The 14,581-nt window shown below is 42.6% G+C and overlaps 2 protein-coding genes across 4 annotated transcripts in view; one reads left to right on the top strand and one right to left on the bottom strand.

Moving 5' to 3' along the window:
* The first annotated feature begins 1,057 nt into the window (after window positions 1-1,057).
* On the top strand, window positions 1,058-11,882 carry LOC119376708 (DENN domain-containing protein 11-like). 2 transcript variants are annotated; one of them, XM_049411122.1, is made up of 9 exons: window positions 1,058-1,484; window positions 2,320-2,419; window positions 2,484-2,642; window positions 3,876-4,008; window positions 8,428-8,566; window positions 8,633-8,758; window positions 8,835-8,985; window positions 9,343-9,405; window positions 9,788-10,588. In XM_049411122.1, the coding sequence occupies exons 1-9, from the start codon at window positions 1,268-1,270 to the stop codon at window positions 9,876-9,878; spliced, it is 1,179 nt and encodes a 392-aa protein (XP_049267079.1). In that variant the 5' UTR covers window positions 1,058-1,267; the 3' UTR covers window positions 9,879-10,588. The 2 variants fall into 2 exon arrangements, with proteins under 2 accessions (XP_049267079.1, XP_049267077.1); XM_049411120.1 differs by lacking the exon at window positions 9,788-10,588 and adding an exon at window positions 11,027-11,882 and having other exon boundaries at window positions 1,063-1,484.
* A 189-nt stretch (window positions 11,883-12,071) lies between these two features.
* The window catches only part of LOC119376657 (CCR4-NOT transcription complex subunit 1), a 101,530-nt gene continuing 99,020 nt past the window's right edge, over window positions 12,072-14,581 (bottom strand). For both annotated transcript variants that reach the window (XM_037646423.2, XM_049411081.1), the window contains one exon: window positions 12,072-12,299. In XM_037646423.2, the coding sequence (XP_037502351.1) occupies window positions 12,236-12,299 (64 nt within the window). In that variant the 3' untranslated portion in view covers window positions 12,072-12,235. The remainder of the gene's footprint in view (window positions 12,300-14,581) is intronic.

The following is a 14,581-nucleotide window of genomic DNA, read 5'->3' as shown; positions in this document are numbered from 1 at the left end:
TACGCACTATGCGCCTATGCGCGCATGACGAATACGCAACTAACGCAACTGCGCACGACCTCCTAGGAGGTCGTGCTCTACGCTCCCTCCCCCCAACCTCTATTTTATGCTCTTTATTATTTTCCTCCGCCTTCAAAACGGGCTTCCGTTACTTTGACGCATACTATGCTTTGTATTCCGAACTCGGATAAACAATGTTCAGTCTCGCTGTGGCTGCTTAGGCGTCCAAAGCAAACAATTATGATGTATGACCTCTGAGCTTGAGCTGTCACCGCGTGCGTTGTAAAATCTCTGAGGCCATATCCAGCCACATACAGAGTTAGAAAAAGCGCTGAACGAATACGCAAAAGCGTGAGGCTTTTGCGGTGAACTTCCACCAAAGGCGCTGCCATGCTCAACACCACAGACTCTTTTGGCTCTGGAAGCTGCGGTTGTCTGCTACCCGCTTGATCTTTCAGCCCATATTAGCCATTAACGTGATAATACAGATTGTGTGTCACTGCAAAATGATAAGGTAGCGACCTGCCACATAATTTAAGTGTTTTTGTGCAGTCAATTAAGAAAATTTGCATTTGCAAAGCATCGCAACGGTCTGCTTGCGGTTGTTGCAGGTACATCATTTTGAGCGTCTTCTTTGTTAGCACGCGCGAAAGCAGGCGTTGCTTTGTTGGCTTTAGCAAAGCGTTAGCTTTCCTAGCGAATCAAATATGCATACAGAAAAAGGCTAGCATCACGTACGCTGACATTGTGCCCTTAATTTGTTGCACTACATCACCTGCCTGTGCGCTCATATTTTCTTCCTAAGCAGAGAATGTTGTCAATTTCTTCTTTTTTTTCCTGCATGATGATGATGTGTGTGGCCAATAACCTTTACAAGTGCACTCTAATAAAAATAAACAATAAATATACACGTTAGTCAGGAGGCAAACAACATAAGGGTACTTGCGACGCAAGCGCTCTCGGACGGCTGCTGAGAGCGCACAATAGTTTGATTTTTCTTTCCCCATGACTACCGTGTACTATCCGCGGCTTGCGGCTGGCCTGGCGCTGGCGTTGCCCGTGTTGCCGCCGCGAGTCCGTGCGTCACAGCAGTGTTGGCGTGTTGGAGGCGTTGTAGCAATTTGGTCGCAAATGCAAGTGGGTCGAACAGCCATACGGTGGAGTCATACGCGCGTTTCATGCAGTTAAGAATGAACCACCTAGATAAGTGAACGTAATGTTGGAGTAAACGACTGCGTGCGCAGTATTGCCGCTGCATACCATCAACATGGCAAGACGGAAAGGGGCGACTGATCGGGCTCCGCTTCTGTCCGATGATGAACCAATTGATGGCTACAGTACTTACACGAATATTTCATGCCAAATGAAATGCCAGCTGGGACCAGCATCGCCTCGCACAGACAACAGAACGGGCGAGAAACTGGAAGACAACACTGTGTATGATATTGTTGGCGTGTTTGTGATTGCATTTGACACTCGAGCGGGTAAGTCTTACATTACCTGCGTGATTACCCAAATGAATTGTTTCTACAGCGAAGTACAGTGCTGGTGAATTGATGTATTTTATTTCGGCTCGTTTTCTTGGATAAAACTTATATTTGGTGTTCAAGCTGAGGCATTTACACCTGGCTGTGTGTATGTTTTATCTGTTTAAACATGTGTTTGTGTTTTATCTGCTTAAAGTTTCTTTACTGAGCACTTGGTGAAGTTTAGTTGACTTTGCGGGCACAACGCTTTTGCATTGACTTTACTCTTTATGCATTGAAAACATTTTGTTGCGCTGGCGTGACGACGCGTATACACTGGTTGCGAAACTGAGTTACGTTGATGTGCAAAGTTGTTCAGCAGTGTGCTTGGCCAATTGTTGGGCCAGCCAACTGTTGGACCATGTGTGCTGGACATCCTCTGCAGAGTTCCAGACTTTTCATTCTTGGCGCGACCTTACCAATGAACTCTGTATTTGTTGATCCCAGCTTCCTTAGTTTACGTAAATAATAAAGGCTGTGTAATTTGGTATAGTAAAGGAATGCGAACAGCTTTAATTCTTTGAATAACATCGAAGCGTGAGCCAGAGAAAAAAAGTAAGGATTCTGTGCAGTTTGGGGAGTACAATATGAGCAAACTCGAAGCCACCTAGCGCAGCAGGTTAGCACCAGCTTGTGCCATTTATTGCTTTGTACAAGGTAACCAGTATCCATTTGGACGCATCCTTTCGCTGGACGTAGTGCATTAAAAGCCATTTCAGGTATACAATTTGTGCCGTATCTACTTTGGGACAGGTTATCGTTAAAACTCTTGACATTTTTTTCTCTCTTTAAGGTAATACTGTGGAGTGGTGGGCACCCGATGACTTGGATGTATCTGGCATTGAGTTTAAGGCTATGACTAGTGGAGCTCACAGAGTGCACACAGACTTCATGTAAGTATTTCCATTCAAAGCAGTACACAAACATGAATAAAATCTGCGTCTTTTCCTTCGAAAGATACTTCAAGAGGAAAGACTACTACGGGCTCTCCTGCTTTGAAAACATGAAAGTAAAGAATGAGGAAGAGCGTGGTGCACGGATGAAGTCAATAGGAATTCTTGCAAAAAGCTACTCGTTGCTGCATCTGCACAAGACATTCCTGCAAAAGCAAGTGCGGTAAGAGTTTGTGACATTCTTGCACAGTGATGGGAAGTTTAATTAGCAGCCCAAGCAAATTGGTATGTTACTGTAGGTGGAAACAAACAATTGTAATGCCCCCTCATTTCTACCTTATCACTTTTACTTCTCAGGTTGTGTGTTAAAATTCTTTACTGAAAAGTTGGCGTAACCATAACAAACGTGAACGAGAGCAAAGGATGGCAGAACTACGGCGTCCACGTTTCTTAAGTGGGACGTTAAACCCCAGCAATTATTATCAAGTTTCTTAAGCTGGTTTCTTTTTAAAGTGACTAGGTTCCAGCTGTTTGACATTTCACTTGTCAATTACAATTGTGTAGTGTTCTCATATTACCAGTGATGTTTGGCTCTTCATACTCTTCACAATCGACCTACTGTTTTAATAATTGGATTTGCATCACCAACTGTACTAGAAAAGTAGTTGAGAGCCAAAAGCAGACTATCGGGCACCAGCCTCCACCAGGATAGGCAAAAATCTCTATGCTGTAAATTTGTTAAGGGGCAGATGTGGGGCTGAAAAATAAACTTTCGAACCAACCTGAAAATTTTTAACTAAATATGGCAGAATGATCTGGCTTTCTTGTCATTAGAACTTGCAGAAAATATCATTATGCTTGCCCAAATGTAAAAAAAAAAAGTTATGCATGTCCCATTGAACAAATGAGTATGTTACTTTAGGAGAACTATCATTTTTAAAAGGATAAAGATATTTTTTTTGAAATCCCTATTTTCAGGATAGTGGCAGCCATTTGAAAATTTTGTCTTTTCTGTATAAACTGCATTAACTGGGAACTGGATGTTGCTGTGCAGAAATATATAGTTTTTTGCTTTATAGAAGCAATATAGAAATTGTTTTATCATTTCTTGTAAAATTGCAGCCCAAAAACAATTTTGAAAACAGTTCTTGTCATTGCAAGTTCTAAAGCAATAGTTTTGTTAAATGTATGAATAGACTAAAAAGTGCAAACTCAGAAAAATCAATTCAAGCACTTTAAAATATGTATTATTCTCCAGGGCTAAGCTCTCTCCTTCAATTCTGTTTTTTCGCATGTAATCACCATTAAGTCATGAAACCATATTTTAAGAAAAGTTTCCATATGAGGCTTTGATGTGTTTATTGGCAAGAAAAGTCTGCTTTTAAGTGGCCAATGTGAAATGTGTATTTTATCCTTGTGATGATAAGACATTCTTTCCTGCACCTTTCAATTTCAGACAACTGTTAGAAAGGCCAGGAATATATGAAGACCTTATCCAGTTTTACCTAGCCCATCAAACACCACCTCTCATGGACACCTGCCTTGGTGCCTCCTACAAAACTATCTGTGATGGCATGCATTCCATGGAGGTAATTTACCTATTCACGATTGAAAATATGTAGCTAGCAAAGCCATATATAGATTTAGTAAACTGAGAACTACATAACTTTCAGGAGAGTATAGTTGTTATCGCAAGCTAGATGCTACAGCTATGGCTAAGTCTACAATACACTTTTCCATCAACCTCTGCATATAGGTTCTGTCATAACAAGTAGTGCAGCAAATATGTTTTGGAAGTTACTGTAATGTCAAATTGATGTGCACTTTCAGCTAGTAACATCTTGCAAGCTTACATTTTGTGAAAGCTGAGCCTTTTGTTGTTTATTTACCCTTGTTTTCCACATTGTGCAATTCACTGTGGTTTTATTACTTCCTCCCTCAGCCCATTTAACGATCCACATTTTTTTCCTAAACTCATTTCTGTTATTGCCTTCCCCCTCCCACTTTATTCTTCTTTGATCCCTTTGTTTTTTTCGCTACACATAACGAAGAAGAATGAACAGCTAGATGGCTTTTTGTCTCTTCAACCACAATAGCCTCTGAACTTGCATGCAACCCTACATAAAGAATGTGCTCACTCCTCCCATATGGAAAGGTCTACAGGCATTGACAATAGTAGTCTGATGAATGGTCTGCAACATCTTGAACTCTTTTCTTACTGGGCTGTAGGTAGGGTTCAGTAGTTTTGGGCTTTTATTATTTTCAGTTTGAATGTACTTATTTAAGGCTTTATTTTCACTATAAAACTGTTTTTCTGCAAATTTTGTTGGGACCATACATTTCAGATAAATTTTCACTGGCCCTTTTTTTTTTGGAGGATTTTCCTGGCAACATAAACCTTTTTCTCTTGCTCCTTTCCTTTGACAAATATCTGTCTAATTTGGGAAACACGTTAATACAAGTACAGGCGTGAGCATAAGTATACGGACCACAGGATCGCGTGCCAAAATGCATCGCTGCATCATCTGCCGACCCGGCGACTGGTGTCGAGAGCACCACTGAAGCAGCGGTGCGCATGCGCGTCCCGTCATAAGCCTCCCAAGCTCGGCCAAGGGGCACTGCGTCGCACGCGTTTCGCCGCCTTTCTTGCAAAAACCGGTCGCTGCTTTCCCTGCACCTGCCTTTTGACTGCGCTGTCTCAGCACGTTCACGCACCATGCATGCGCTGTTCTCTGCACGCCGTGCACGTGCAGCTTCACGTGTCGCTTGCTCGGAAGGTTTAGAAACCTAGGAGAGATAGCAAAAACGTTTTCACAGTGTGAATCTCACCAGAGGAGGGCGGTTGATCGACCACCTTTGCGGGACCGAGCAGGTCGTCAAGGACGATGCTGTTTGTGCGAGCGCTACATGCATTACGATGGTGAACGGCCACGTTTTTATGACATGAATAGGGAGGTGACTGCACGAGTTCTGTAATTGTTACCAGTAAAACGCACCTTCATTGCGGCAGTCGTGTCTGCTCAGAGCTGTCAGCAAACATCCACCACGCTTTCGTGTGCGTTTTCGAATTGATAACTTTCGATCGCTTGGATGCCAAGTTTGTTGTGCGGCTTTAAATTTATTATGAGCTCACTCTGAAGAGCATAAATTTACATCTGCCCTGTTGAGTCACTGGCAGCATTGCAATGCGCAGTATTCAGTTTCGTGGCAGTTTCACTTTTTCTGAGGTTTGCATCGAATGACAAGAACGTCGCATTAGTTTAATGTCACCTTGGATTTTTTTAGAGCTCCGTTTGACAGCATAATGATATGCGCAAAAAAAAAAGTTGATGCCCACTTCGACCATGCATGTTTCTTGCAGAGGCGTGTTTCATTTCGGATAATATTGACGCCTGATCACGCATCGTGTTCGCTGATTCGAATGTCGCTTTGGTTGTTTCGACAGCTCGCTTGGTCAGCATCATACTATACAATACCCACTGGGATCGCACACGTTTATCATTATGCCAAGATTTGTGCCCGATGATAAGTGCGTCTGATTTCGTGAAGCTGTCGAAAATTTTATTGCCGCCTTGGTTCTTTTTTCAGCTCGTTTCCAAAGCGGCAGCTGTATACTGCCAGCGGCTAACGCTCATGCAAGGCTATATATTATGTGCCGAAAGCACGAAATTATTACGGGGCACGCCGTGGTGGGGGACTTCGAATTAATTTCGGCCATCTGGGGCTAATAATAATATCTGGGGTTTAACGTTAAAGGCCAACTCCGGCGATTTTTTGGCCATGTCAAAGTAATGGTGCTTTTATGTTCCTGAGACGCTCCTGTTACGGGCCCGATAGCAGAAATACTCGGCAAATTGGAGAATAATTTTAAATAAGCAAAAAAGCGCAACACCGAAATCGAAACCCAACCGAGTGTACTGTCTACGTATGACGTAGACGTTGTTACGAACGAAGCGGAAATCGTGCAAGGCATGCCGGTCACGCCGGCGCGGAGTATGAAAACTGTGACAGCCGGGACGACCAGCGAAGCGCCGGCCAAACCAACGCTGTCTGTCGCCTTCTGCACAGCAGACGCTCGCTGTAGCGGCCGAAGCGCCGAAGCTAGCGGTGCCCTCGTCTGCGTCACTTCCACCGCCTTCCCAATACTGACGTCACAGACGCAATGTTGCCAATAATTGTGGGAAGCCAAGAGGGCGTTTGCAGACAATCTTTAAAATTCATTTGCAAACAATCTGCGCATGTCTCAAGCCTGTAATTCGGCATAAATGACGGAAACGTGCAAAGGAACGTACCCAGCGAATTTTATTGAGATCCATCGACCTCGAAAAATCGCCGGAGTTGGCCTTTAAGTCCCAAAACCACGATATGATTAAGAGATGCCGTAGTGGAGGGCCCTGGAAATTTCGACCACCTGGGGTTCTTTAACGTGCACCTAAATCTAAGTACACGGGCCTCAGACATTTGCGCCTCTATCGAAAATGCGGCCGCCGCGGCTGGGATTCAATCCCGCGTACTTCGGGTCAGCGGTTGAGCGCCGTAACCACTAGACCACCGTGGCGGGGCCACCTGGGGTTCTTTAATGTGTACATAAGTCTAAGTACATTGAAATGCACCTGATACGACAGGACGCGCATGCGCACCGCTGCTTCAGTGGTGCTCTCGACAGCAGTCGCTGGGTCGGCAGATAACGCGGCGATGCATTTTGGCACGCGATCCCGTGATCCGTATACTTATGCTCACGCCTGTACATATTCTACAGCTATCCTTGAATTCAAAACTGTAGTTGCACCAAATATACAGGTCACGACAGTGTAGTTTTCGAGGGACTGTCTAGGAAAAGCACAACACTATATGTCAATGACACTCTGCAGGGAATTGATGTTGAAACACATGTAATGAAACTATTTACCACATCTTACTATTTCAGCATAGCTTGTGCATATTTCTTGTGTTCAGAATGAGAAATGCTGCAGAAAGCATGCAGACTCCAGAATTAGTTCAAAGTGCACGATTAGATCAGCTTGGTTACAGAAGGAAGCTGATTGAGCACACCAAGTACAAAGAAAGTGGAGGTTCCTTGACCTGGCAATCATTATTTCAAGAGCCTGACACATGCAGGAAGAATGAAAACCTTTGTTATTTCACTGAGCATATTTTAATTGGAAAATAGGGTATGTGCAAAGTCATGCAAGTGTCCACACATCTACTTTTTCCTAAACAAGATTGGAGACGTTGCCGTAGGAGGGAGAAATGACATTTATTCTTGCCATGTTTAGACGATGCAGCCCCTAATCCTAGGCTCCGAAAGCTGTGGCAATGTGGAAATAAAACGAGCACATAAGGTGGTGCCACTATCCTTCTTACACCATTTTTTTTTTCAACATACTTTTGACATACTTGCAGTAATGCAGCAGTTTAGATATTCTGTATTGAAGCCAATGAGTGTTCAACGAACAAAATGCGAAAGTGCACATTTAGATTTAGGTGCACATTGAACAACCTCAGGTTGTCAAAATTATACCGGAGTGTCCACACCAGCATCTCTCATAGCTTGAGTGTTGCTTTGGGACTTTATATAAACTTCATGGATCAGTAGAGCAATGTTCAAGGGATGTTTGTTTAGCATGCATTCTCAAATTAGTGTCATTCTGTAGATATACAGCTCCAAGATATGGCACATCTTGTTCTACATATTTTTGCACAAAGCCTTTGCAATGCTCTTCGGGCCAAAATGTTACGCTTACCATGAAATGTGACTGCTGCTACCCAAAGAAAGTTTGATTAGTGAAACACTGGTGCTAGGCTGGGGTCTTGTTCATTTCTTACAGCCCTCATTGTTCAGCATGGTAAAAAGGAGTGACCTGCTGCTCTCTTTGCACATTCGATACACTTGAGTGTTTCAGACAGTTCCCTTTTTCTTAACAATGTTCACTGAAGATGAAATAAATGGCAGAGTGCCAAATTTGTGAAGAGTGCATATGTTCTTTAATGCTTTTTATTCTCTTTAGATTACACACCCAGCCGGTTGCTTCTCGCAGTTCCTGAATTTCTTTGGGGAGAAAGTATTTCTTCTATGGAAGTTTGCATTGTTGAAAAAAAGGATTCTTTTTTTTTCTCCTCCACCAATTGGTGTGATTTGCTATCGTGGTAAGTGAAGAGTAAAGTGTGCTCGTCTTGTAGGAGTAATCTGTACTCTTGGTTTCTCCTTTCCAGTCTATTGCACAAGTACCTTGGTTGCACATGTATACCCAGACTTGGAGACGTGCTTGTGTCCACCAAATTTTTATGTCAATGTCACGGATGTGGATGCCCTCGCAGAACAGCTTTCCTATGTGGCCTGTATGTTTTTACCTTTGCACGTTTGTTTGCACGCATGTTGTGAAAGAACATATATACACAATGAATTTTGTTTCAGGTACTACCGAGAAGATATTCGAGACGAAGCAAAACCTGTTTGACCTGTTTGTTGACCAGCAAAACATGAAAGTTCATTCTTCCTTGCATGAAAGGTTGCTGGAATTGAGTGCTGCTGATAAGCTGAAGTACAACCACCTTTTAGAGCTAAGGTAAGATAACATGCATTTATATTTATGGATGTACCATACTCCTGTTCTAACGTCTTTCTTTGTTAAGATGTGGAGTAGTGCAAAAAACACAGGGCAAGAGAGACAATACAGGCGCTTTCAACTTACGTTTATTTTTAGAAAGACAACATATAAAATTGTAAAATTGTAGATTATTTTTTTGCTGTTGGACGGAGTCATTTTGCATGACCACATGCATGTTTATATGTCGCCTTTCTGAAAATAAACGTTGGTTGAAAGTTAGCACCTGTATCGTCTCTCTTGCCCGTGTCCCTGCGTTTTTTGCGTTGTTCTACAATGTGTTCATACCAACTAGCTTAGCTTTCCTTACTACTGCAGATCCAAATGCCAGCCATTACTAGCAGGGGATTCAGATGCTACAGATGAGTCCTGGTTTACTGGGTATGTTTTTCACACTTATCAAAATGTCACAAATAAAGGCACACAAAAACAAGAGTAATCTTCAAGCTTTACAGCATTTTTCAGGTAAACGTTCAGTCACAACAGCAAGTACCATTGTTCTATTGTTTGCCTTAGGTTAGGGCAAAGCTTTGCCCTAACCTGCAGCAGCTTGATAACTTGGAAATGCTGGTGATTTTGAATTCCAATGCAACTATGCAGGATTAAGTCACCCTTGCCATAGTGTATAATGTGCCATAAGGCCATTGTAATTTGCTTGATAGTGGCAGTTTCATACACTGGAATCTATACATTTTCCTTTGAAGAGATCTGGTTTGCTGAAATGTGAAGCTATTCCATTTCAATTATTAGCCCCATTTTTCAGGCTGCATCCACTTCTGAAACACGTCATTGTAAAACCACGAAAGTTCACCACGAAGCGACGTGTACACAATAAACGTGCATTAGTATTCTAATATAAAATAAAAAATGATATAGCTGAACGCTGCCTTTTTTCCTAAAGGAACAGAAAATGGCTGCCTGCCCAACACTCTGGTGTCCATTTTCAGCGGCTAACAATAATGGATTTTTTTGCCCCTTGCCTCTCGTCAGCTGACAAGGAAAACATGCCAGAATTGCAACGCTGTTTGCCTTAAATTCAAATAATGGGGACCTAAAAGTAAATGAAGGTAGCATTTGATTGGGCCTCCAGAAGATTTGATGATGGGAGTCTGGAATAAAATAATGGGAGGACTTTCCATTACAGTGCCCGTGATTAGTTCAAACTGAGTAATTGCAAATAGCAGTCCATTCAATAGCAGAATTACATTGACTTACGTTACGAACTATACATTAATGGGGGTGCATGTTGATAAGCTTGTGTAGCTTTGCCACTGCTATGGCTTATTGGCTATGGTGCTTGGTTGCGGAACCGAAATACGAGAGTGGATTCAATCTTGGCCATGGCGGTTGTATTTCGATGAAGGTGAAATGCTAGAGCTCTGTTCCGTGTATTGTGCGATTTCAGTGCACGTTGGAACCCCAGGTGCTCGAAATTATCTGGAGCCCTTCACTACGATGTTTGTCCTAATACGAGTTGCTTTGGGATGTTAAACCAATCAAGCTTGTGTAGTAAGCACAATCCTTTAACATGGCCAAGTACTGGAGCTGCTAACGACATGGCACGTCTCTTATAAGTTTACAAAAACCCTTCTCCCTCGTAATGCAACAGAATTCACATGCCTGGTATTGCTCGGGACCTTTTCTTTTTCTCTCTGTGACATAGTGGGGAGTCTATAGGCCACCAGTGGACAGGTAAATATGTTGTACCACAGCACAGTCAAATAAATGGCTGCACTGTCTTCGAAGAAAATTTGCTGCTTTGTCCCAAAGTTACTTGGTACCTGAGAAGGGACTGCCAGTTCGGCCTGTCTGAGGGTGGTTACTTTATATGCAAAAGCATTTCTGTGCCAACTTAACGAGAAAACTGTGAATCCGTCCGTCCGTCATTGCCATTAAAGATTCTACGTGGATATTTTATAGTTTCCTTCTTACTGGAAATTCCTGTGCACATGGGTCCCCATTGTTTTAAATATTGTGACTCTGATTAACTTCTTATGTGCAGGTTTTTCATGGCTCAAAATACACAGCTTTTTAAGGAGCTGCTAGTGGCATCCAGGAGTCCCGAAAAACTGTGGACTGAAGAACACATGCAAAGAGTGGGCCTTGACCCCCATGGTGACAAACTGTTCTTAACAGAATTGGTTGAGCGCTATGGTATAGACATTGTGCTGATTACAGACAGTGTATGCTGCCCGGCATGACTTTGTGATAACTTTTGCTGCTATACTTGCCACGGCTGTCCAACCTTTATCCATGCAGGTTTTTACTGTGGTCTGCATGTACCCAGACGATCCGGGTTAAAATATGGTTCACGCATGCTTTGTATACTACAACAGGTTTACCCAAAGTATGATATGTTATATCTTTTGTACAACTTAAGTCTTGTCATTACTGCAGAATCTTATTAAAAACAATACTCATATTTGTGCAGCTAAGTGTTCAATTATGCACATGCAGCAGAGGCCACGTGGACTTCATTTAGTGTAATCTTGCTTTGTGCAATTTATATATATTTTTTCAAGATTACAGATCTTTTTGGTCTGTATAGAGGCTATAAGCCAGCGAGTCACTGTACAAGTTCCTTTTGAAAAAGATTGTATTTGAATCTAAGTCGTTTTGTTCTGGTACTACTTCGCTAGGAATTTCTAAACAGTGCTGTTTATGTGCATTATGTATGGTGGCTGTACTTTTGAAAAACATTAAAATGAGAAGTATGGTTAATTACCATGTGTGTTTTCTTATGTTTAAAAAGGAATCCCCCAAACCCTTGGTCGTTTTGTTCTGGTATACTTCGCTAGGAATTTCTAAACAGTACTGTTTATGTGCATTATGTATGGTGGCTGTACTTTTGAAAAACAAAATGAGAAGTATGGTTAATTGCCATGTGTGTTTTGTTATGTTTAAAAAGGAATCCCCCAAACCCTTATTACTACTCTATGGAAAATTCATTACTGCAGTTTTTGGCACACGAGAATGTAACAGCTAGACCTTCCTGCTTAATGTGAATGAAGTCACCCAGCCAGAGAAAAAGACACTACCCCTGCAGAAAACGTCCACAACCATTTATTTTTCCACAAAGTGCCATGGACTAGAAATAATGGCAAATCTAGCATTTCTCTGTACAAAGTGTTCATGCAAACTTTAAAATCAATCCAAGGTGAGTATATTACTAGAAAGAAAAAATATATACAATGCAGCCATCAGGTTCATCCTAACCAGAAGGCTCAGTGGGTGGCTTCTGCTGCATGCAGGATCTTGCCACAGACTCAAATAGCCTGTAAGAAAAAAACGTAAAATTAGATGCATGACATCACTCTGGCAATGCACATTCGCAGAGGATGCAGTGCTAGCAAACTGCGGTCACCATCGGGACAGCAAGTAACACTGCTCTTAGCACTGTGATGGTATATGAACAAGGGGGATTCCACATATGGCCAGCTTGTTATTGCTGACAATTGCAATTACCAGACGCATGAGCAACACATAAGTGAATGTTCCACATTTTAATTTTAACATGGACAGAATAGAAAATGGGAACAACTTTTAGCAGCACCTTTTCATTAATAGTATGGGTACTGGATAATTTAACACACATCCAGCATATATTCCACACTGACCACAACAGCACTTTAAATGACCTTTGGTGCTATCTCCTCATTCCCCAGTGAAATGTTAGAAGTTTCAAAGTAATGTGTACTGACACTCGCTAAATTTCCACTTTGTTCCTCGCTTGATTTGATATTGGTCACATTGCTGCACATTTTATCTAATATTACTTTAATTAATAGATGCCAGAATATTTTTACCTAGTATACCAGGGCAACTCTTTCTATTGCCTTCACTCTTTTGCCTGCCTGGAAGTACACTACTACAAGAATTTCATTCTTTCCTGCAGTATCCTGAGACCTCAAAAGTGGGCTTTAGTCTACACCAATCTGATCGTCAGAGAAATGAGACTTCCTCAAAGCATGGCCAAACTTAAACACTACCACCAGACAAAGTTTTTAAAAACTCACTGATTAAGCTTTCTGGTTCCTTTAGAATGCACCACAATCCTCATCAAACCATCCAATGGTAGTCTTCAACATCATCGTCAGCCTGACTACACCCACTGCAGGGCAAAGGCCTCTCCCATTTTCCACCAATCAACCCGGTCCTGTGCTTGCTGCTGCCATGTTATAGCCGCAAACTTCTTAATCTCATCTGTCCACCTAACTTCCTGCCTACTTCTCTTGGAATCCAGTCTGTTACTCTTAATGACCAGCAGTTATCTTACCTACGTGCTACATGCCCTGCCTATGTCCATTTCTTTTTGATTTAGACTAAGATGGCCTGAACACCCGTTTGTTTCCTGACCCACTCTGCTCTCTTCTTGTCCCTTAAGGCTCGTTCACACCGGCGACTAGCAACGGTCGCGCGACTAAGTTAGTCGCAAAGCGACTGGTCGCAAACAGTCGCAAAAGGCCGTTTTGGACGCAGAGCGACTGCTTTGGCTCAGTTGCTCGCTGCTCGATTTTTCAGTCGCGCGACTGCAGTCGCAAACCTCTGAACCAATCAGATGCGCAGGAACAGGACATCAGCTTATTTTACGGGGCAACGGCAATGCAAGCTGTATACGAGCAGACGTGAATTCTATGTGGCGACGCATATAGGTCGCACGCAGGTGTGGACATCGGTCGCTTTGAGTCGCTTTTTGACCGCCAGTCGCAAACGGTCGCGCGACTGGTGTTAGTCGCCGGTGTGAACCAGCCTTTAAGGTTACACCTATCATTTTCCTTTCCACTGCTTGCTGCATTGTCTTCAGTTTAAGTTGAACCCTCTTTGTAATCCTCCAGGTTTCTGCTCCGTAGGTAAGTACTGGTAAGATGCAGCCTTTCTTTAGAGTGATAGTGGTAAACTAGCATTCATGATTTGAGAATGCTTGCCGAATGTGCTCCAACCCATCCTTATACCTCTAGTTACTTCAGCCTCGTGGTTCGGCTCCGCGGTTACTACTTGTCCTAAGGAGATGTGTTCCTTTACAAATCCCAGTGCCTTGCTACCGATCACAAACCGTTGTTCTCTTCCAAGACTTGCACATTACTTTAGTTTTCTGCATTTTCAGACCTACCGTTCTGCTTTCCTTTCATGAGCTGCAATTCGTCCTCCGAGTTACTCATCAATGCAATGTCATCAGCAAATCGCAGGTTACTAAGGTACTCTCCATTAACTCGTATCCCTAACCTTCCCAATCTAGGGCCCTGAAAACCTGTGAGCACGCGGTGAATAGCATTGGGGGAGATCGTGTCTCCTTGTCTTACACCCTTCTTTATTGGGGTTTTGTCGCTTTCTTGGTGGAGGACTATGGTTGCTGTGAAGCCGCTGTTGATTTCTTGCAGTATGTTTATATATGCCTCGCTGACGCCACAATTCTGCAGTGCCTGCATTAACTGCCAATATCTTGACTGAATCAAATGTCTTCTCGTAATATATGAAAATGCTATATATAGGGTTTGGTTATACAGTCGATCCCGGATATATCGAACTCGAAGGGGATCGCGAAATAGTTCGATATATC

Source organism: Rhipicephalus sanguineus, chromosome 1 (assembly GCF_013339695.2).
Source record: "Rhipicephalus sanguineus isolate Rsan-2018 chromosome 1, BIME_Rsan_1.4, whole genome shotgun sequence".
Classification (NCBI taxonomy): Eukaryota; Metazoa; Arthropoda; class Arachnida; order Ixodida; family Ixodidae; genus Rhipicephalus; species Rhipicephalus sanguineus.
This window is presented reverse-complemented; position numbering and strand designations above follow the sequence as displayed.

Coding starts and splice junctions, on each gene's coding strand:
- LOC119376708 (XM_049411120.1), top strand. CDS start 1,268: ATGGCAAGACGGAAAGGGGCGACTGATCGGGCTCCGCTTCTGTCCGAT. Junction 2,643..3,875: donor TTCCTGCAAAAGCAAGTGCG/GTAAGAGTTTGT, acceptor TTTCAATTTCAG/ACAACTGTTAGAAAGGCCAG. Junction 4,009..8,427: donor ATGGCATGCATTCCATGGAG/GTAATTTACCTA, acceptor TATTCTCTTTAG/ATTACACACCCAGCCGGTTG.